General features: G+C 39.7%; 1 protein-coding gene across 1 annotated transcript; it reads left to right on the top strand.

Annotated features, from left to right (window-relative positions):
- Window positions 1-4,947: 4,947 nt before the first annotated feature.
- Naa30 (N-alpha-acetyltransferase 30, NatC catalytic subunit) lies at window positions 4,948-22,460 on the top strand. The gene is made up of 5 exons (XM_075948973.1): window positions 4,948-5,104; window positions 5,351-6,113; window positions 10,844-10,967; window positions 13,573-13,628; window positions 20,658-22,460. The coding sequence occupies exons 2-5, from the start codon at window positions 5,352-5,354 to the stop codon at window positions 20,793-20,795; spliced, it is 1,080 nt and encodes a 359-aa protein (XP_075805088.1). The 5' UTR covers window positions 4,948-5,104; window position 5,351; the 3' UTR covers window positions 20,796-22,460.
- The last annotated feature ends 1,508 nt before the right edge of the window (window positions 22,461-23,968 follow it).

Genomic DNA, 23,968 nt, shown 5'->3' with positions numbered 1-23,968 from the left:
AACTAATTCTAGAAAAGGGTTTCATCTACCGCCCTGTACTTCTGTACTTGATTTCGGGTGTGAGTCTCTATCAGTTTTCTGCAGTGAAAACAGCCTCCTAATAGCCACCTTTGCAATCACCAAAAGGAGGATGGGGCTCCACAACAATGATTCCTTCAGGACTATAGTAACACCACTGAGCTGAAAAACACCACCTAAAGATCGGCTTAGAACCACAAACTGCTCAGACCAATTTTGAGGTGGCTAACTGAGATGATCCATACTAACAGACTACTCTGGCCAAGAGCTGAGACAAGCTCTGCACTTTCCCATTACACAAAGACTGGACAACAAATGATACCACTATCTCTCTCAGGACTTGACAATTAAGCCAAATTTTTCTTTTCAGGATCCCCTAAAGGTATTGTTGCCCCAGACAGCAGGAAGTAAATTTAAGTACATGACACCCACACTCCCAAGAGGTAGGGTGGGTAGTTTTCGGCCGTTCAATGGGTTATGGATATTTGTCATTGTTTAGGGGGCTTGGTTACAAGTTGTTATTGTTTGCGGTCAGGAGAAAAGTTGAACAAAGGAGATTAAATACAGAGTTCTCATTTGGAAAAGAGAAAAAGGGGATATAGATATGATAGGATAAAAGGGTAGATTATTGAATCTACTCTGAAAAGAAAATAGGGAGGATGTAGATATAAGATAAAAAGGTAGATGGTTGAATCTACTTTTTAAAAGCAAGTACTACTTTAAATGTTTTACATTGTATTGATTTTTGTATATTGTACACAAATTTGTATATTAATACGAATTTGAGATTAATTTTGCTAGAATATACTGAGCACTCATTTCTACTGTCGTTTAAGGTATGGTACCTATACAATTCATTTAACAATGTAATGCAGGGGCTGGAGAGATGATTCAGCTGTTAAGGGCACTGACTGCTCATTCAGAGGTCCCGAGTTCAATTCCCAGCAATCACATGGTGGCTCACAACCATCTGTAATGAGATCTGATGCCCTCTTCTGGCCAGCAGGCAGAACAGTGTATACACAATAAATAAATAAATCTTTAAAAAAAATGTAATGCAAACTTCTAGTCCTTGAAAATTATTATTAACAACTGTTTAGGGTAATAAGGAAATGCAGGTTAGTAATTAGTCACCTATTATAATTGAACTTGTAGTCACGTCAGGTTTGTATTCAAGGTCAAACAAAGATATATTTTAGATAGACAGGTCATCTTCAAACATGTCAGAGATCTACAGAATATGGTATTTAAGATGTTTTAATAATCTAGGTTCTTTTTCATGATAATGAGATATGTCTGCTCCTGGGAGCACTAATCTACTTCAGAGAAGATAATGGGCACTGAAGAAACTGCACATGGAGTTTACTTTCTTTCTGGCAAAAGTAAGCCACTGGACAAGAAAATGCCCTTGCCTCGACTGCTGACAGTATGTTATCCTAATTGGACAAAGAGGACACAAAAAGAAAGTGACTGCCAAACATTGTCAAGACAAGGAGGGACAGCCTTTTAGAATATCCTGCTTCACAGAAAAGTCCATCAAATATGCTAGGCCTGTAGGTTGAAGATCGATGCTCTAATGTTGCAGAGGAACGTTGGGTGGCTGTCCAGGTATCCAGATGTTTCTGCCATTTCTCGCATTTTTGGAAGTTGCTTGCTTGCACTTCCTGCTTACTCAGTTAATATTTCATTCTCAGGTCTCTGAGGGAGTTGAAGACCAGATAGTTATAGCTATAGTTTTCCTTGTTTACCAAGTGTAGAAAGTAAATTATGATAGAAAGTAAATTAGGTAAAATGTAGTGAGCTGAACAGGATCGCCATTACAAGATGGCGCCGACATCCTGTCTTGTTGGAAATAAACAACTCCATATTTGGCTAAGCCTTTAAGAGCTGCGTGTCCCCCGCTTCCTGCTTGCGTGGTGGATAAGGGTCCCTGGGCCTATCCCGATGCAGTCTGGTGTCAGCTGTTGGTGGCAGCCAATCACAGGGCGACCCGTGTGCCATTTCCATATATGAGCAGCTGCCTTAGTGCTCTCGGGCCCCTTTGCTTCATGCTCTCTCTCTCTCGTTTCCTGGTCGAGAAGTCCGCTGCAGTAAAAGATTTTGGACTCACCAAGATAGGATAGATACGGAGTATTTTCTCTGAATTTGTCAAATACAAATGGACTAGACACTGTTCATATATTTATTGCCTGTATATATTATACATAGCTATTGTATTTATTTTATATAGTTTTCTTATAGTTTTCTTTTAAAATTTTAGACAAAAGGGTAAATGTCATGATATTTCATTTGTATTTTAATATATAAAGTTTGCATGAAGATCAGAATGCAAAACAAACATACTAGTCAACTATACAAATCAGGCAGTGGTGGCACACACCTTTAATCCCAGAAGTCACACTAGTTAGCTATATAGGCTGCTGGTGGTGGTGTACATCTTTAATCCTAGCACTAGAGAGGATTATAAGTTGGGATGGGACAGGAACTTGCTCTATTTTGTTCTGAAGATTTCATTGAGGTAAAAGCTCCCTAGTAGTTTGGCTGCTTTGCTTTTCTGATCTTCAGGTTGAACCCCAATATCTGTCTCTGAGTTTTGATTATTTGTGCTACACTTAGCCCACTTTCTTACAGAACCCTGACCATCATCTCTGGAAGGGTACCTCTTACAATGGGTTGAGTCCTCCCCCATCAATCCTTAATTAAGAAAATACCCTACTATAAGCTTGCATATAGCTTAATCTTACGGAGGTATTTCATTTCTCAATTGATATTTCTTCCTTTTAGATAACTCTAGCTTATGTCAAGTTGACATAAGACTCCAGCACACACAATAAATGGTTATTTTATAGTGAATAATTGTGGGAGTAGTCTGTAAAGCTAATAGAAGCTAGGATAGTACCAATAGCAATACTTATTTTAATTTTTAAAAACAATAACACAGTTTGACAGTACTAGTCTTTAATTTAGGATTGGGAGATGGTTAGATTGCTTTGCCAGCAAGAGGACTCTATTGAGTGCAAATCCCCAGATCCTTTGAAACTGCTGAGTGGATGTTGTGGCGCTCCTTTAATTTCAGCCTGAGAAGGTAGAGAAGGGAGATCTCTGGAGCAAGCGGCTTTGCAAAACTAACTCTCTTGGTGAGGTCTGGTTTCAATTAAGAGATTCTGGCTCAAAGAACAGATGGACGAGTGAAGGAGGAAGATTTCTGCATCAAGGGTCCACATGCATGCACTACCTGTGCCCACAAGTGTGATAATACGTGCAGCACAGGTGTTCACATGCACACACACACTCACACTCACTCATGCCTACACATCACACACACACAAAAGAACAAAAACGTTTATTTCTTCATTCTCATATTTATAGCTACGTAGTTGGACTTTCCCCATAATACAGAGAAGACTGAAATATGCAAGTGTTTTCAAGCCTGTTTGTACAGGAATGTATTTTGGCAAGACTTTCATAATGAATAGAGGACAATTTGCACAATACCTGGCGGATAATTACAAATTTTATTATCCTGAGAGGCTGAATCTCTCCCTGAGAAGCGCTAGTGTCCTTTAATAGTCTCAGTAAAAAGGATTGTAACCCTTGAGTCTAAAATGCCGCCAGTGTGGATCAGTGTTGCTTGAGAATTATTTTTATGTACTATTTATTTTTAGATACGGCTCTGCTATGCAGCCCAGGTTTACTTTGAATTTCTGAGCCTTTTGCTTTTGCCTCCTGAGAACTAGGACTTTATAGACATGTGCCAACTAGGGCAGCTCAGTTTTTTAGTTTAGATTAGATCGTGGCACAAAGTTGCAAACCTTCTGTCAGAGAAGCTTATCTGTGAAATCATTAATCGTGGGAACACCTGACTAGCTCTATACGCCAGTTCAAAGAAATAAAAAACCTATTTTTTTGAATGTACCTCTCCCCCCCATGTACGTTTGTCTGTGCACCATGTGTATTCCTGTTGTCCTTGGAGGCCAGCAGAGGTTGTGGTATCCCTTGGGTCTGGAATTGCAGACCGTTGTGAACTGCTACATGGGTGCTGGGAATCTAACCCTGGCAGCAAATGTTCCTACTCATCTGTCCAGCTTCTACAAACAACTAAAACAAACAAAATAGCAACTTGATTTGTATGCATGAGTTATTTACACAACCCTTGTGCCTCTCAGCTCAGATATGCGGCAAGCCACCATCTGTGGACTAAAGCAGGCAGCGGTAAGCCACATGCTCAACACATGCTCTACACCTGCTTAGAATGCACGTCACCTGGGAGGATCCCGCGAACTCTTTCCCGGTGCCTCCCAACCTAACACAATTACAATCACAAATTAGAAGTGTGCTTCTTAGCCACCACCGCCTCTGTCACTGTCCCCTAGGTGTGCCTGTGGCTGTCCAGCACCTGTTAGTCACGTTTATGGCTCCAATGTTCGGGATGGAGAAATGGGGCAAGAGGGGCTTTGGAAGACGGCTAGCCGTTCTCTTGTCCCAACGGGATAATGAGATTCTTTCCTATTGCAGCACGCTATCTTCACAGCTCAATACTTCAAATTCCCTCTTTTTCGCCGTCCAGTTCGGGATTTGCCACCTTTGTAGCCGCTGCTCCCTGCCCCACCCGCCAGGTCCGAGCAAAAGTTAACAGTGCTGCTGCAAAAAGGCGCTGGAGATGGGCTGTCAATGGCTGGTCCACAGCCGCCGCAGCTCCCGGAGCGCCAGCCGTGCCCGGCCCACCCCTGCCCACCCTGGGAGGCCGCCCGGCAACTTCCGCGGCCGGGAACCCCAGGCTAGGGCCACACCCCCGACGCGCGGCCGCCCGGAAGCCCTCGGGAGACACCGTGGGCCCCGCCCCACGCTCAGGTCACCGCCCTCCACGCCCCTTTCTCTGGCCCGGCAGCCGGCAGGCAGGGAAGTGTCGTAAAGCCTGGCCCAGGAAACTTTACCCGGGGTAACAGGCGAGGCGCTTTACGGCGGCGGCGGCCGGGTGAGAGGCTCGGCGGCGGCGGCGGCGGTGGAGCGGCCGCGGCGGCAGAGGCGGCTGCGGCGGTGGCTGAGGGACAGGAGCGGCGGCAGCGGCGGCGGGGAGCGGCGCGGGGTGAGCCGCGAGGAGGGGCGGGTGGGAGGTGGTGACACGGCCGGCGGCGGGGCTCGGGCGGCCGGGGACGGTGGCCGGCACGGCGGCGCGGCGGCGTGGGGGCGGCGCGGCGTTGGGGACGCTCGGTGAGGGACGGTTTCTGCCTTTGTTCCCCCCTCCTCGGCCGCCCCCGGCCCGCCGCTCGGCGCTGCCTGGCGCCGCTCGGCCGCCGCTCATGGCCTCCTCTCTCGGCTGTGTCGCTTCCAGGATGGCGGAGGTACCGCCTGGGCCTAGCAGCCTCCTCCCACCACCAGCGCCCGCGGCCCCGGCGGCGGCCGAGCCCCGCTGCCCGTTCCCGGCGGGGGCCGCGCTCGCTTGCTGCAGCGACGACGAGGAGGACGACGAGGAACACGAAGGCGGCTGCGGGAGCCCGGCGGGCGGCGAGGCGACGAGCACGGCCAAGGCGCGTTCCTGCCTGCGCTGCCCGCAGCTGCCTCCGGAGCAGCCGCAGCAGCTCAACGGATTGATCGGCCCCGAACTGCGACACCTCCGGGCCGCGGCGACCCTCAAGAGTAAGGTTCTGAGTGCCGCGGAGGCAGCCGCCCCCGACGGGGCCCCCAAAGTGACTGCCACAAAAGGAGCCGGGGGACACCCGGGGGAAAGAGCTCCCTGCTCGGCCCCCAACAATGCAAGAACTGCGCTCCCCGGCCGGCCGGAGGCGGCGGTGGCGGCGGCGGCAAGCGACCCCGCGGCGGCTCGCAACGGACTGGTGGAGGGCAACGAGCCGGAGGAGGAGGAGGACGAGCAGGTGCGGCTGCTGGCTTCGGCCCTGACCGCTGGCTGCAGTCTAAGGAGCTCCCTGGGCCGGGAGGCCGAGCCCGGGGAGGATCGGACGATACGTTACGTCCGCTATGAATCCGAGCTCCAAATGCCTGATATCATGAGACTGATCACCAAAGATCTGTCCGAACCCTACTCCATTTATACGTATAGATATTTTATCCACAACTGGCCCCAGCTGTGTTTCTTGGTAAGTGGATGGCGTGACAAGAGGGTGAGCCCGGCAGAGAGCCTGGCCACTCAGGGCAGGGAGTGTCAGGCGAGGGCCCGGTGTGTGGTGGCAGGGGTTGTAGCCTTCATTTTCACAGCACCCTACAGCTGTGAAGTGCCAAAGTGCGCGCGCCCGCGCGCGCGTTCTCCTAGTTAGTAAATGGAACTGTGTGGAAGGTAAGAGCTCATGAGCAGGGTTCTCAGGCTCCTGTTGTAACAGAAGAGCGTGTTTCACCTGGGGCGGGGGACGGGGGGGCGGGTCTTATGTCCTGCTTACATTAGCTGCTAATCATGTTTACCTTTCATCAGTTCCCCGCCCTCGTTCGCAGAGCATTTTGTAGTGATTTAATTGGGACCTGATTCTGTTCACGTGCAGGCCTTAGTAATAACTCAGTTCCAGCTTTAGTCAGGGAAGAATATATGCGGTAAACATGTTTTGGTGAACGTGGTTGTCTGTTGCTGTGGCCACGTTGGAGAATGAAATCTCAGAGCCCTGGTCATGGATGATGGACATTGTTTCCTTCAGTAGGACAGTAGTTGCAGGCAGCATGCTTTCAGGTGTGCCATTGCAGAAGGTGTCACTAACACTTCCGGTGGCTGAAAGGCCCCTGGAATGGGAACAGGCATTTTTGTGGGACACAGGAAACTTAAGTGTGAAACTGCTCGAACAGCCTGAAAACTGGTGCCTTTGGTTTGTATGGGGATAGCTGACCAAAGGGTTTTTTTTTTTTTAACTTACATGTAAGTTGAACAGATTTGTCTCTTGGATAAGATGAATAGGTATTATAAGTTTTCATTCCCAGCACCCGTAATCTCTCAACAGTAACATTGACCCACTTTGTGTCTGTATGAAATCTTTAACTGAGATATTGTTAGACTTGAGGTGTAAGCTGTACCGTGAGCACAGCACATACTTTTCAGAGAATAAAGCTCCCATTGTTACTATTTAACCCTGACTAAGTTGCACTCAGTATTCCTTGCAGTATGTTTTGACAATATGTCAAAAGGCTTGTGGTTGCTTCCACAGCTTGATGGTAATCCAGAAATACTGGATATTGTAGTTAGACATTGGTAGTTTCGTTAGCTTTTGTGTTAATTGTGCTTAAACTTTATTTTAGGACATTTGTTTAAACTTTAGGTACTATTTTGTATTTTGTATTCCAGAAAACGTGGTCAGGATTCTTAGTATCATGTTAAAATAGTTCTGCAGGATGGGATAACACACATCTTTAAACCCAGCACTTGGGAGGCAGAGGCAGCAGAGTCTCTGAGTTCAAGGCCAGCCTGATCTACACAGCAAGTTCCAGGGTAGCCAGGCTTGTGTAGAGAGACCCTGTCTCAAAAACCAAAGACAAAAGTTCTAAGACATGTTAGTGTCCGTGAATATGGGACAGTACTTACAACACTGTGATGACAAAAATGCCATTAAATGCAATTCCTCAGAATTATGTATTGACTGAATTGTAAATTAATCCTCAAAAGCGTATCAAGGAGTTTAAACTGAAATGGGGCTGGGGCAGTGTTCAGTGGTCGTGGGTTTGAGCCATGCTGTCCCTAGACCTCAGTTTTTCTGTCACTTTATACCATGGTAAACTTCATTTTATGTACACTCTTCCTAATTGGCCAGTTAAGTTTTTACTTTAGCCTTTACTAGCCAGAGTTTAACATTAAGTTATGAATATCTAGAAGTTGAAATGTGTACAAGTTGGCCTCTAAGGTTTCTCATTAAGTATGGAATATGAGTCTGGAGATAGTGAACAATAAAACTAGTTACACGACAGAGACAGGTAAAGCTAGGTCTTTCGTGTGCTTTTCATATTGAATTTTCCATTAGAAGTTATTTTTATAAATAATGTCTGAATTATGACTTTCAAATTACATCTGAAAGGACCACCCTAGAGATAATAATCTAGACCCTCCTTCTTCTCTTTCAATGGGAATAAAAACCGTGGTTATGGATAATGTTCAAACTTGTAGCTGTTTTAGGAGCAGAGAGGTCTTTAGCTCTCTGGTCTCCTGGCCTCTCATGCTGGCAAATAAGATGAAGAACTGTTTTGTCATCGTGGAAGTTGTCCTTATAAGCGTCAGTCTCGGGATTAGAACCTCCGAAGTGCCTCCAGGTTCCAGGGAGAACATGCAGTAAACCTTAAAAATTGCCTGTACTTGGTTGACTTATCACAACAAGTTTCTTAAAATCCTTCCTAATATTTGTAGCACTTTGGAAAATAGAAACTAATCCAGATGAGTCACTGTCAGTTACCATAAACTTTAGCCTATAGTTCACAATATTTTCGCTTTCGGGTTTTTAGAGATTCTTAAATTTACGACTAGCAATGTAGTATAGTATTTCTTTTTATCTGTTCTAATTTTAACTTTCTGGTGTCCTCCAGTGTTCTTTTTGTAATGATTGGGGAGTTTGGGAATCAGTTTTGCAGATACACGTTTTTCATAGTTCTGTAGACTTGACAGGCTTTTAAAAAGCCTTGTGAAGGTAAAAGATAGATTTACTACTTACTGTACTTCAGGAAACACGTTTAATAACATGCTTCAAAGTGTGTGCAGCAGCTTTGGTTTGGGAAAAAAACCAAGTGATTTAGTAATTGTTGAATAAGCAATTTATTAGGATTGCAGTATTGGTTTTTATACTGAGCAAGTCATATATCCATATGTCAGATTTTTTATTTTTAGATGGTATATACAACTTGATCTATATTTCTGTTTTTAACTAGGGAAGTAATGTAGTCTCAAGAAAAACTAACATAATATTTTGTTTGCATTTTACTTATATGGTCAGAGGACAAATATTTGTTTGAAATTCTGGTGCAGTTTGAAAGTATTACCTAGCTGTATTTAGTGGCTTTAATTTTTCTTTTTGAATGACTTTATTAACTGTAGGATATAGCTGTTCTACGGTCTTGTTTAAGTTTCCCATGTTATTTCCTTTTTACACGAGCCTTGCTTACTAGGTCAGGGCAATTTATTTATTTATTTTTTGCCTGTTATATGATTTGGTCTGTGATAATTATATACGTGTGAGCACATGTACACATATATGTATATGTTGAATACACACACACGTGTATGCATGCATACATACATACATACATGTATATTGACAATCCAGATCAGAAACTACTATTAGCAGGGCTGGGTGTGTAGCTCAGTGATAGAGTACATGCATGTTATTGGGTTCAGTTCTTAGCACTAAAAAGGCCGTCAAAGTTGTTCATTTAGATAACTTTTATCTCTGTTTCAGGTCTTAATACAAAAAGAAATTAAATTGATTTGTTGTGCATTAAATTGGTATGTTATGAATAAAAAAACAAAATGGAAATAATAATTGTAAGGTTTTTTTTGACCAAGAATAATTATGGAAAATGTGATACAATGGGAATGAACTATTATCAGTTACTGACTTTAATATCCCTTCAAAAGCATTTTCTAAATGGATTAATATTATCTTGCTTACAAAGATTTTTTTTCCACAGTTTATTTAAAAAGGAGTTTCAGGAAATGTATTAAATACTAGACCACAAAATGTTACAACAGAATCAAAGTTAAAATAAATATTAAGTATATGTTGGATTTTGCTTACTAATCTTTTGACCAATTTATGGTTTTGAAATAGTTGTTTCTGGAAAGTTAGTTTACAAAACAGAAATATTGCTTGCTGAGGGATTGCCCTATTTATATTTCTCAGTATACACTATTAGAACTTTTAACAGTTTTGAAATATTTGATAAACATTTGCATTAACAACACTGGAATATCAAAATGAGTTATCAGCATTGTTTAACATTTAGCCTTTAACACTCCTATAACCTGATAGTTTTATTAAAATAGAAATCATAGTATTCTAATTTACACTGATAAAAAGACTGAAATTTAAGATATTTATGTGTATATGTCTTAAAATATCACACATATATGATCTATATATATTTTGGAAACAGGATTTTGCTGTGTAGAACAAGCTGGCCTTGAACTTAGGATCCTTCTGACTCAGATCCTTCCACCTTAGCCTACTGAGTGCAGGCTATTGAATTTCTGGGAGCTTTAGGATAATGACTCATACTGTCCGGAATATCCTGAAAGCGGACCATCGTGTATTTAGTGCTAAAGTGCCTTTTGAGTGCGATTTAATTAATACTTCTAAACAGTGCTTTTTCTGAAAAAGTCATAGTACTTTTTTCTTGATCAAAATTAACTACCAGATGTAATTTCCAGTTATGTTTATCTTTCATTAAATCTTTATTATAAAAACTTGTAATACTCTGCTTATGGGTAAATTGTACAATATGTTATTGTATTTTAATAAGTAAACTTTTTAAAGAAATAATTTGTTCACTTGCTCCCTCTTCCAAATGTAAACAGGTCTTTATCTCAAATTAGTTTAAATATAAGCACTGATGTGGAGTCTGTAAAAGTTCTTGAGTGTTTGCCTTGTAGAAATCTTGTCTGCCTCTCCCTTAGGGTTTTAATAAGCATAAAAAAAATCATGATCGGAAGAAAGTTTGAGTTTTAGAAACAAGAATATTTGAAGAATTTGAGATTCAGATTTCCGAAACTTTCCGTGATTGCTGTTTTGCTCTGGAGTTCGCCTGATTTCCTCTCAAAAATGCTGACCAAGGGTCAGTTGCTGTTTTCCCTTGATAATTTTGCAGTACCTGATGGCATTGTATTTTTCTTAACTGTTTCTTTATTTTCAAGGCCATGGTAGGGGAGGAGTGTGTAGGTGCCATCGTTTGCAAGCTGGATATGCACAAAAAGATGTTCCGCAGAGGTTATATAGCCATGTTAGCCGTGGATTCCAAGTACAGGAGGAATGGCATTGGTAAGGAAAATGTTATTTCACAAAGGGTGAATAAATTATTTTCATTTTTGTATATTGAAACAAAAGATTTAAATGTCATTATGTAGGAATAAACTTCAAGGTAAGGGAAGGAGGTATTTTTTTAAATGAATAACTGTGTGTCTATGTACACACATTGCTACAGGCATCCGAGGACAGCTTTGGGGAGTCAGTTCTCCTTTCACACAGGTTCTGGGGATTGAACTCAGATTATCAGGCTTTACTGGCAGGCGAGGGATTTTTTTTTTTTAATACCTACTTGGCCATCTCACTATCCTTAAGATGGTAAGATGATGGGTTTTCTTTTCAACATATCTTTGAGACATTCTTAAAATAGTTTTTTTAATGTTTTTGAGATTATCTTTCATCTATGTCTATCTTCCTATGTTTTTTTTTGTTTGTTTGTTTGTTTGTTTTTGTTTTGTTTGAGACAAGGTTTCTCTGTAGCTTTGGTGCCTGTCCCAAAACTAGCTCTTGTAGACCAGGCTGACTTTGAACTCCTAGAAATCTGCCTCTGCCTCCCAGTGCTGGCATTAAAGGCGTGCGCCTCCACCACCTGGCCTATCTATGTTTTTTTTTGAGATAGGGTTTCTCTGTGTTACTTTGGAGTCTGTCCTGGCACTCATTCTGTAGACCAGACTGGCCTTGAACTCAACAGAGATCTGCCTGCCTCTGCCTCCTGAGAGCTGGGATTAAAAGCATGTGCTATCATCACTTGGTGAGAGATAATCTTTTTAATAAAAGTATCAGATGATCAGTTTTTGTCTTTAGAGTTTTTAAAAAATTGATCCAGAATGCTTTATATTAAGTACTGGAGAAAGTGTTCCTGTTTTTTATAGAGTTATGAGAACATTTTATACCAGGTACTATTCTCAAGTTCAATGGACGCTAACCAAACTAAAATTATGGAGTAATTCTTAGTTACTTTATGCTAATCATCAAGCCTGTTGTAATTTGAAAGTCCAAAAGAAGGTAATTATTATTCTGAGATTCATGTTCCTAGTCTTTTTTTTAAGGTTGCATTCCTTAGTTTTTTTAATGTGTGTGTGTGTGTGTGTGTGTGTGTGTGTGTGTGTGTGTGTGTGTGTGTATGTATGACAGAGAGAGAGAGAGAGACAGATACAGTGCATGTGTACAGGTTAGAGAACAATTTTTGAGTCTCTTCTATAATCTTAGGGTCTTAGGGATCTGATCCCCGCTGACCCATCTTTGGGTCAACACGTGTGTTTTTTAACTGTCACTAGAATCGTCTGCATGGTTCAAAAGCAGATGGTAATACTCTCCTTGAGAATCTCATTCAGCTGGTCTGGCTCAAGCTTTTCCTGTTGACTGTTTTGTAAGCCCAATTAGAACTTCTGTCCTAGTGTCCAGTACTTGCTGGCTCTTTTAAAACTGGATGGTTAGATGGAGAAGTGCTTGTTGGGATGTATTTTAAGCTAAGTCAGTGTTATAACGTATTTGATGTGCTGTTATTGCTGTTAGCAGTTTTGTTATTTGTAGCTATAAAAGAATATGGGTGTTGCTGTCTAATACTTACATTTAAGTTTCAAAGTCAAGGTAGTGTCCTGAGAAATCCCTATAAATATGTTCAGTTTATTTATTTATTTGACATTGGGCTTAAATACCTGCCTCAGTTTTCCAAGTAGTTGGTATTACAATCAGGTGCCACTGTACTGAGCCAGTTTAAAGGGTAAAGGACTTTGTTTTTGGATAGTGTTAACCGTAAATTCTACTAAAATTTGTAATGAATTTGGTTTGTTCTATAGATAAGTTTGAAAAGAGCTAAGGACTCAGGAAGAACAGTTTGATTGTCCAGTTTGGAAACAAAGTGATTTTAAAATAAAAATAAAATTTATATCTTTTTTGAGATGGGGTCTCACTATTAGACTAAATTGGCCTTGAACTCAGAGGTTCATCTACCTTCGCTCCCAAGTGCTGGGATTAAAGGTGTGTACAATTACACCTGGAAAATTTTGTCTGTCTTAAAATGAGATTTTGGCAGTTATTTCTTATAGTATCAGATCTGTGTGACACTGAATTATGATACTTTCCTAGAGTTACAGACACACCACTGGCATCCAGTGAGAGTGCCTGACTTGGTTGTGCCAAGTTCAGTACGTTTTACAGCAGCTGGTTTTATCTAGGCCCCAGTGGGATAAGCAATTCTTGTTTGATGGTCTTGTGCCTTGTGTCTAGAGATTTGGACGACATTTGGCAAAATAGCTCAGTCATTCAGTATCTTTGCTAGCTCACAGGATTCTGGACTACTTTGTGCTATATTTTCCCTTTTTATATTTATCTTTCTTAGTATCTTGTAACAATAAAACAGGCTCATGGTTGAGGCTAATGAGACCCGAGGAGAGGGAATCTATCAGAAAGCAGATCTTTCCAAGGCAGGCTCACTTCTCTGTGGGGTTTCCCTGGACTCCTCCTGGTTTATGTTTTACTTAGGGATGATCAGTGTATCTGCATTCAAGATAAAACCTAATATTTGATTTCTGTGCACTTATGATTACCATAATTTAGATTCTTTAAGAAACTAACTAATTATACTTTTCCTTCATTAATACTCAGATCTATATTCTAGGTACTAACCTGGTAAAGAAAGCTATATATGCCATGGTGGAAGGAGACTGTGATGAGGTAAGTCACTCAGGTGTTTACTCCTGTTGTCCTGGGCAGGCTTCTGCTGAATGGGTTTTTACAGCACCTGCTAGTACCAGTACTGGAAGTGTCATTGCAGATCTTCTACACAAATCAGATTGTGGAGAAAATGCTATTTGTTAAGAAATAACAGTTGTGATGTAAAGTACATTTTAAGATAATGGAGTTGAATTTCTTTAGAACACAGTGAAATCTAAACATAATTAGTAAATGTTTAAAAGCTTTGTTGTCTATCAGCTGAGTCACTTAAGTAAGTTGTTTCTTTTTGTCCTATTGGAAAAACTCTCAACCTGTATGGAGGGCATTTCACTCAAGGATAATATTTCTTAAGTATTAAATAATGAACAACTGATTTGCATATTACCATAAGGGGACATCTTTTCAGCTTGTCTGTAGGGTCTTTTGCCATATGTACTTCCCTTTATTCCTATAGCACTGTGCTTTACATATGCTTGGTAAACATTGGTGATTACGCTGGGGATGCTAACAGTGTACAGTAATGGAGGTGGGAATGGTGTTAAACTAGAGAATGAATGCCTTTTATAGTAGAGACAGCTAAGAAATAAAAATTATTGCACTTTATGAGCAACACAAATGACAGTTATCCTTGGGGAAAAGTCACCTTTGGTTTATTTTGAGACAGAGTCTCACTGTGTAGCCCTGGCTGGCCTGGAACTCATTGTCGACCAAGCTGCTGCTTATCTCAACTTCTCAAATGCTGGGATTAGTGTGCACCACTGTGTTCAGCACGTCTTTACTGTGAGAGCGCATATGTGTCTTGGCAAAGTTATTCAATACATGCGATTAGGTGGTTCTTTTTTTGACCTTAGTAAGTGCTTTGATAACTTTTTAAAACGGAGGGGTTTTGTTTTGTTTTGTTGTATGAGACAGGGTCTCTATCTCAGTCTGGTCTAGAGTTTAGTAGGTAGTCCAGGCTGCCCTTAAACTTGCCATTTTTCTTCCTTAGCCTCCAGAGTACCAGAATAATGGAAATGTACCTTGCTAAAGTTAATTTGTGTGTGTTTACAAAATTCTTCCTATTGTCTTGTTCCTCATCTATGTCCTTTCTACTGAAATCTGGTTGTCTATCTGCCTTCACATTTTCTAAGCATATTTTGATGTAGATATAATAACTCTTCAGGCTTCACAAAAGTTGCTTAGCTGTGTGGAGAAATCTTTGAGTTGATAGACTTATATTTTGATTTTATGCTACTGAGAATTATTTCTTGTGAACAGGGATGCTTAACGCCAGGAACTACTTTGTCTTTCATGAGTCATTGCCTATGAGGCAAGATGTGTACTTACTGAAAAGTGTTGAATAATACTAGCTTTTCATCAAAGCTTCTAAGGGAGTTTGAGAATACAGTGTTAGTATATGGTTAAATCTTAATTTTATTGTGTGTTTGAGAATCGAATGATGTTATTTCTTCTGTATTTATCTCGTGTGTCAGTGTGTGCATGTGTGCGTGTAGAGACCAGACGTTGACCTTGGTTGTCTTTTTTTGATCACTTTTCACCCTAATTTTTGAGATAGGTTGTACTGAACCTAGACCTTATCAGCTCAGCTGGGCTTGGTAGCACTTTACTCTCTAAGCTCTCATGGCCTCATACCATAAATATCTTGAGTGAATGGTTTGACTTATTTAAAGGACTCAGTATGAGACACCTTGATTTCTTATCCATCTTCTGTGATTTAGGAACTTCTAAGTATATAAGTTGTATAATTGAGGGCAAATCATTTAACTTTACCTGCTCTGAAATTTGTGTGAAGTTATGTTAATGTGCTTTTAACTTTTGTTGTGAAGAACAATATTTACTTACTTGTTCATCAGATATCTATCAAGGTCTGTTGGGAGCCAGATAACAGTAGGCACAGCCTCTCTCCATGAACTTCCAGCCTCCACTGTTAAAAATGCTGTCTAAACTCTGCCAGTTTGACTTATCCTCATAATGTTTCCTTGATGGAGAGTTGGTGGACCATCACTGTAATGTATTTCTCTGTTAAAGAGAATCAAATACTCAAAACACATTAAGCTTCTTTTAGAAAGATTATGTGTATGTGTCTGTTAGCCACCTGTCTGTAGATATTCAAGAGGCCAAAAGAGTGGGCCCCTTAGGGTAGCTCATAGCTGTGAGCTGTCTGGTGTGGGTGCTGGAAACTGAATTAGACTCCTGCCAGAGCAGTGCATTTATTAACCACGGAGCCATCTCTCTTAACTGTTTATAGGACAGTCCAGAATTATCTGTTGTTGGCTGTTTTTTACTCTTGGGGCTCTTTTCATTTAGGGGGCCTGCCACCAAGCTCCCAAAGAAATCACACACACAGAGGCTTATTATTACTTATAAATGCCCAGCCTTAGCTTGGCTTATTTCTAACCAGGTTTTCTTAAATTATCTCATCTACCTTTTGCCTCTGGGTTTTTATCTTTCTCTATTTCTGTATACCTTTCATTACTTCTTACTCCATGGCTAGCTGGGTGTCTGGCACCTTGTGTCCTCCTCTCCCCTCCTCCTCCTTCCTTCTCTTTTTTTCTCCTGTTTATTCTACCTACCAGCTCTGCCTATCCTTTCTCCTGCCTTGCTATTGGTCATTCAGTTCTTTATTAGACTAATCAGGTGTTTTAGATAGGCAGAGTAACACAGCTTCACAGAGCTAAACAAATGCAGCTTAAAGGAATGCAGCACCTTTGCATCATTAAACAAAATGTTTCACCGCATAAACAAATGTAGCACATCTTAAACTAATATTCCACAACAATTATTTTTTGATTTGTTTTTTCATGTCTCTATGTGAAGTAAAAGAGAATCTTTGCAGTAAATTTCCAGTATAAACCTTGATTTAAGAAATGTTTATAAGAGTTGAAGTAATAAAATGTTGAAAAATAGTTAACTTTTTTCTTAGCATATTCTACTATATTGAGTAATACAGGATCTCTTAGGAAATATTCAGTATACTAAGACCATCTTTACATATTGATTAGAGTAGCCACTTGTGTAATTTTTTTCTGTATAGTTAGGCTTAATTAATTTATTAGGATGGTAACAAGCCAGAATTCAAATATATTTTTTGAAGATTTTATTTTTATATATGTATATGTAAGTGGGTATGTCATGTATGTCTGAGGAAGCCAAAAGAGGGACTCAGGTCCTCTGCAGGAGCAGCAAGTGCTCTTAACCACTGAACCATCTCTCCAGGGCTAAACTGCATAGCACACTTCAGTTGTAATGTGGAGCTGTAGTTAACTCTTTAGAACAGCGATTCTCACCACCCCTTTGGGGGTTGAATGATCCTTTCATAGGGAGTCACCAATACCTTCAGAAAACACATATATTTATATTATGATTCATAACAGTAGCAAAATTACAGTTATGAAGTAGCAAGGAAAACAATTTTATGTTTGGGGGGAGGGGAAATCACCGCAACATGAAGAACTGTATTAAAGAGGCACAGCACTGGGAAGGTTGAGAACTAACTACTAGTTTAGAATAGTTTAGGTTGCTAATTATTAATGAAAGTGAACTTAGATCCCTTTGCCCAAGTTGATTAGATTTTCTATTTATTGCTTTATCTTTCTCTAGGAAATAGTGGAGAGGTCTGAAGTGTGGTTACTATGGAGGTTTAGCTTTTATTTGGACTCCAATTATTTGCCCTTGTTTACTGATTTTCTTTTGTCAACGATCTATTTATGTATTTTATATTTATGTATGTATGTAGGCATTTTGTTTTCATGTATGTCTGCACACCTGAAGAGGGCATCCTTCATGTAGGATCCCATGATATTACAGTTAAAGATGGTTGTGAGCCATCATGTGGGTGCTGGGAATTGAATTTGGGACCTTTGGAAGAGTAGCCAGTGAGTGCTCTTAGCCACTGAGCCATCTCTTCAGCCCGTTTACTGAATTTTTTGAGTTTCATTCATTTGTAAAGTGTAACCAGTGATTCTCAACCTTCCTAATGCTGTGACCCTTTAATACAGTTCTTCATGTTGTGGTGACCCCAACCACTACTGTTATGAATCATAAAGTAAGTATTTTTAGAGGTAGAGGGTTGTCAAAGGGTCATGACCCGCAGGTTTAGAACCACTGGTAGAGATAGCCATGTTCGTTTCTTGAGGTTGGTGTCTAAATATAACTATTCTTTTAATATTTTTCATGTTTTATTACTATGAAGTAAGTTAGTAATTTAGAGTTGTGGCAACATTAGTTTTTCCTCAAATTGCCTTTAACAATTTAGTTATAATTACATATTGACCTAATAACAGAATTTTAAGAATTTCCTGAGAGAATTATCTAGATCTGAACACTTGTACTCAGGTATTCTAGTGTAACACTCAATATTAAAATTGAATTTTTGTTTGTTCATGGCAGATTTTCACTATGTAGCTTTGGGTAGCTCAATGGTCATAGATATCTCTTGCCTCTGCTGTGATTGAAGGTGTGTATCCAACTTGTGCATGGGCCATGTTTTTCAGAATAGCTGTGAATTTGGGCCAACAGGTCTGTAAGTGATGTCATATTACATTGTTAAAAGCTTGTGCACTTACAGAAGGTGAAGTAGATCATAGTTGGTTCCAGAGACTGACAGTTTGATGTTGACATGAAGAGGAGGAAGAGGGAGACTTCGAGTGAAGCTAGACTTGTACATGGAAGCCATATATTGAGAGACCTTTTAGTCTCTTCAGATAATTTTTAGATCATTAAGTTTAAGGACAAAGAGATAATAACTTATTTTAGTTAGGAAATTAATGAGAGGATCACATGTAGAAAATGGGAAATTCTCGGCTGGTGGCAGTTTAAGGTGCTGTCAGTGTAGGATAAAAATAAGAGGACTACTTTGAGAGAAAGTTTCAAAGAGAGAATTGATGGATGCAGGAGAATGGCGAGAAGAGAGTTTAAGACTCCTGGGATTTCAGCTGAGAAGCCGGGTGGCGGGATGGAAAGCCTCTTTCACCATGATGCAGAAGTATGCAGGTCCTTAGTGGTTTTGTACGTAGCAAACTGAGGTGCTACCTCTTCTCTCTGTCTCTTGATTCTTTTCGAAGATAGAGCAGCAAGGGCCTCATGTGCTTTATAGATGCTTTGCTGTGTCTCTGTTGAGTTGTGCTTTTGCCATGTTTCCCTTGCTCTAAATGCCCAAAGGTTATTGCACCTATGGACTGTGCTAATTCTAAGCGACACAGGTGAGATAAATAGAAAAGGTAAATAGAGCAACATATATAAAGGCTGGGAAAGGAGAGAGTGTTTAGGTAGAGGGAAGTAGAAATACGAAGAGCCCGTAGTTTTCAAAAGTATCAGCTCTATGTTGTCACGGCCACCAGTTCAGCGATACTCCAGAAGACTCAAATGGAATCTAATACTCTCCCATCCTCTGTTAAGTTTTGGTCTGAATAATATTTAGATTCTCAGTAATATCAATCTCACCTTGTAATTTGTTTAAAATGCAAATTCTTGGGCCCTGTCCTAAGTCTCTTTGTGCGTGTGTGCGCGTGCACATGTGCGGCATATATATGTGTGTGTGTGTGTGTACGTGTGTATGTATATGGATGTGCGTATATATATATATATATATATATATATATATATGAAATCAACAATGGTATCTTCAGTTGTTTTCTGTCTCATTTCCCTCCACGTTAGTTTTCTTATTACTGTGTGTATATATTTGTGATGTGTGAGTGCATATGCCATGGCACATGAAGACATCAGATAACTCTGTGGAGTTCTCTCTCTTCTTACACCATTATATGGGCTTCCCACTTGCAAGTTCAGGTTGCCAGGTTTGCTCTGTAAACACCTTCACCTGCTTAGCCATCACCATCCCTCCTTATTTTTGACCCAGGGTCTCTTCCTCTAACTGCAGCTTGCTGATTTGTAGACTAGCCAGTGACATTAATGATCTGTTTGTCTTTCCCCAGCCTCACGCCTGATGCCCTGAGCAATCTTACTCTAACCATCCCTCCAGGTGACTGATGGACCCTAATGTTTTATTCCCTTGGTTTAGGTTCAGTAAACTTTCTACAAAAGGACAGATGCTAAATATATTAAGCTTTACAAACCATGGGTCTTTGTGAGAGCTGCTTAACTCTGTTCTGTGTCAAGAAAGGTGCCATTGGCATGTGTACAAATGGGCATAGCCACTTCCCAATAAAAGTTACCTTTTTTCTTTCTCTCCCTCCCTCTTTTTCTTCCTCTTTCCTTTTTTTTTTTTTTCCTTTTTGGTGCTTTGTTGAAGAGTGAATTCAAAACCTAATACGTGCTAGAAAAGTACTCTGCCACCGAGCTATATCTCCAGCCCACCAGGAAAATTTTATATACGGAAACTGACAGCATTAGGATATTTGGTTCAATTCTTGAAGTTTGTAGACTGGTCTAAACTCTAGACCAGTGGTTCTCAACCTGTAGCTTGGGACCCTTTTGGGAGTTTGTGTGTGTGTGTGGGGGGGGTAGTGCCACAGGTTCACCTGAGACCATCTGTTTATTATATGTTTATGATTCGTAACAGTAGCAAAATCACATGAAGTGACAATGGAAATCATTTTATGGCTGGAGTCACCACAACATGTATTAAGGGGTCGCAGCATTAGGAAGGCTGAGGAACCAATAATAGATAAACAGTGACAGGTTAATAGAAACAGGAGTCAGAAGTCAGAATAAATAACTTGAAGTTTTGACTTTCAAAATTTTGATTGTTGATTTTTCTTCTCTTTTTCTTTTTATATCACCTTATATGTCACCTTAGTTTTCTCCACAGGAAAATAGTTTATTATAAACATGTAGTGAAGTCCTAAACATCGAAACACCACAAAAACCAGGAGAAAAGTTCTCAATGATTCCACCCCTGTCTCCACTCAAAAATAATTAGCATTTTGATGATTTTTTTCTGTACACCAGTTTTGTTTTATTGTCATTTTAAAACAAATCAATGTAATTTAAAAAATATTTGGTTATATATTTTGTCAATTTTTAATTATGAAATTATAACTTCAAGTTTTTTTTTCTTTTTTGAAGGTTGTTTTGGAAACAGAAATAACAAATAAGTCTGCTTTGAAACTTTATGAAAACCTTGGTTTTGTTCGCGATAAGAGGCTGTTCAGATACTATTTAAATGGAGTTGACGCACTGCGACTTAAACTGTGGCTGCGCTGAGACTGACGGCAAGGGATGGCTCCACCCCTTCGGAAGCGACTTTTGCATGCAATGCAATTTGTGCAGAATTGCTTTGCAGGTGGATTTAGTAATTCCCAATGCAGCTGTTACCTGTCAGTGTCCATTGAGTGTCGCACAATATTTGTTGCACTTTGGCATGGCGCATTTGTTCTGAATTAAATGAGATTGTTTTAAACTTCAAGGGTTCTTTCGGTACCAACAGGATGTGCCAGTTAATAGCCAAGACTTGTTCATTTGCAAAGTTTGCTGACAGTGCTATTTACATAGTGATCATTTTATCACAGAACCAGTAAGTGGGACATGATTTTTGTTCCTTAAAGAAGCCAATGTAGTAAGTCTCTTAAGTATACTAACATTTCACACAAACCTGCCATAGTTTTCTGAAGGGGCTGAGGGAGAAGCTTCAGTTTAGGTTTTATTTTTTTTAATATTACATTTTCCATTCTTGAATATTGGTACCTCAGTGATTAGTGGATGAAAAGTATAGGGTGGGATTTGTCTTACATTGAGTAAAGATGACAATTGAATTGCGTCTGCCAGTGCCTGTGTAGATAAGTATTCTTGTCTTCATCTCTAGTTTTTGAATGCATGCTGTCTTTTCTTTTTCTTTAATGCCTTTGCAAGCAAACTTGTTTTTATTTAAATTCTAAATTTGATAATAAATTATTTCAGATTTTTATAATTTGGACAGTTTTTCCAGGTGACAGTGATTTGATTTAGAAGTCCTTTTTTTCCTTACAGTAAGAAATTGAATCTACTTGGGAAACAGAAATGACTTAAAGGGATGGAGCTGGGAATTGCTGGGTTCTGGATGCACTTTTTTTTTTTTGAGAATGGGGAATTTTTGGACAGGAATAGAAAATTAATGTAAATTGGTATGATTTTATTTAATCAAAATGATTGTTAAGCTGTGAAGAACAGCTTCTATAAAGTAGCTGGGTTTTTTGTTTTGTTTTTTACTTGATTTGAATTCACATCGCTTCCATTTTTGACAACACTTCACTTTTGGTTCTTTGTCTTAGAAATAAATTTCAAGGAGCATTGTATCCGTTTTAAGCTGCATTTATTTTCTTTTCACTCATGAGCAGATTCTTGAGGGACCTTTGCTTTGTTCCTCCAGAAAAAGGGGAGGGTTGGAAATTTTTAAAATGAGTTTTTTGGGTTTTCTGAGCAGCCAAGGTGTTTATTAGTTACAATGTATTTTGGCTAATCAGTGTAATGTTAACAAATTTTAGCGGATTGTTTGAGTTGAGTCAAGTAAACCTGTGGTGGATAATTTATTTAATAGAAACCCTAAGCACTCATAAGGAACAGGATTGATTCTCTGACAAGTGTTCTATAGGAATATGGCATTCGTGCTGTTCTTTTCATTTGATTTTACTTTTCTTCTGCTCTAGTACTTGGTTTGAATTTTGTTTTATGGCTGTAATTACTGTATTTTTTAAAACCCTACCTCCATTAACAGTTGGTAAAGGCCCCTTTTCAGGAAAGTTTGTTGCTTTTTTTTCCTTTTTTTTCTTTTTTTTTTTTCAAGGAAAGCTGCTCTTTGCTCAGTATAATATTTTGAAAGTGAACATGGTAACAAGTACTTTTAAAATAAAGATGCACACTTTATATTTGAAAATAAAAACTTCCTGCTGGTGGGATCATTTATAGTCCTTATTTTTAAGAAAATGTGTCTTTCCATTTTATATTGCTCTTTAAAGTTTAATGCAGAATACTGGTATTATTAAAAGTGTGATGACCACGTAGTACTCAGCTTTTCTGTGTACCACTTTGAGTCTGTTTTTGGTCAAACTTCATTTGAGCTCCAGTATTTAGAAGACTGCCAGTCATCATGATGATTCTGTTTTCTGTTTCAGCGTGGAGGAAAGTAGCTAAACAGTATACTGGACGTTGTCAAATTTTGTTTTGATTTGCCAGTTCATAAGTAATGAATTGTTAATGAACATACATTTTCTTGACTTGCTCTAATGGGAATAGTTGTAAAGTAGATACATGCTAGATTTTTCAATTCAAAAGTTTTGTTCTTGCTAGGCTGTCAATGAAACTGTCACAACTCCCCTTAACTTCAGAATTGCTGAATTACCTGTGTGATGATGTGTAAACATGACCTGAACTATGTGGCTAGAATATCAGGTCATAACATGCTGCTCAATGGATGGAGACATGATGAATATCAGTGTATACTTTGATGTTTTTAATTACTTGACCAGTTTTTTTAACCTAAAATTTAACCTAGTTACAAAATTAAAACTTTCCAAGTTGAAATAACTTCAAACATGAATTTGATATTAAGGCTTTCATTTTTCTTATATCAACTTAAAAAGTAGTCCCATTTATAATTGACAGTGGGTTCACTTGGCTAAAACTGAGCAAAATTGGTGCAACTTTCTTTTAGTGGGGTGCTGCCTCTTTAAGACTGACTGTACTATCCACTGACACTGGTTTGGCGGTTGATACTGCTGAACATTTAATACATGCTACCATGAAGCTATATATGTTAGTATTGAAGAAAGCTAACGGGTATGCTACCAGTCTTGATGTGTGGACTGATTATAATTTTCCTTACATTGGGATGAAACCTAACTCCTAATCAAAGTCCACATTAGTACTTGATGTCAAAACCAGCAAAATAAGATAAAAAATAATATTAAAGTCTGATTTTTAACTTTTTTTGCTTCTCTTCTCCAAATTACCTTCCACACACACGAAACAAATCTATGTAAAGGAATTTAACTCAAGTTTTAACTCTTCCATGCCCCGTGTTATGGTATTGGCTGGCATGTATAAGACTGGATGTGTATATTTATTATGGTGTCTAAAAGTTATGAGGTTCATTACTTTCCAGGAGCATAGAGGGAATCAGATTGGTAGTACACCAGTTACTTTACAGTACACCTCGACATCACTAGGATGAGTGCTATAATATCCTAGGGCTTTCAGGTTTGTAAAAACATAACCATAAGTTATATTGACGTCACATATGAGTTGAGTATCTATGAAATATCACGTGTATCTCAAGAATATTGGACTGCTGTTTCATGACTGGGGTGTTGCTGCATAGATTTCTCCTATTGACCTGTCCTTTTGGATAGAGATTTCATGGGATTTGAACTGTGCAAGCTGTGTGAATAACATGCAGTCAAATA

The sequence above is a fragment of the Microtus pennsylvanicus genome, chromosome 15 (assembly GCF_037038515.1).
Source record: "Microtus pennsylvanicus isolate mMicPen1 chromosome 15, mMicPen1.hap1, whole genome shotgun sequence".
Taxonomy (NCBI): domain Eukaryota; kingdom Metazoa; phylum Chordata; class Mammalia; order Rodentia; family Cricetidae; genus Microtus; species Microtus pennsylvanicus.
Note: the sequence above shows the minus strand (reverse complement) of the source record. Positions and strands in the feature narration are given on the sequence as shown.

What these genes read in the sequence shown, in the direction of transcription:
- Naa30 (XM_075948973.1), top strand. Translation starts at nt 5,352, where the DNA reads ATGGCGGAGGTACCGCCTGGGCCTAGCAGCCTCCTCCCACCACCAGCG. An exon ending in GGCCCCAGCTGTGTTTCTTG is followed by an intron (nt 6,114 to 10,843) that starts GTAAGTGGATGG and finishes TTTATTTTCAAG; the next exon opens with GCCATGGTAGGGGAGGAGTG. An exon ending in TGGAAGGAGACTGTGATGAG is followed by an intron (nt 13,629 to 20,657) that starts GTAAGTCACTCA and finishes TCTTTTTTGAAG; the next exon opens with GTTGTTTTGGAAACAGAAAT.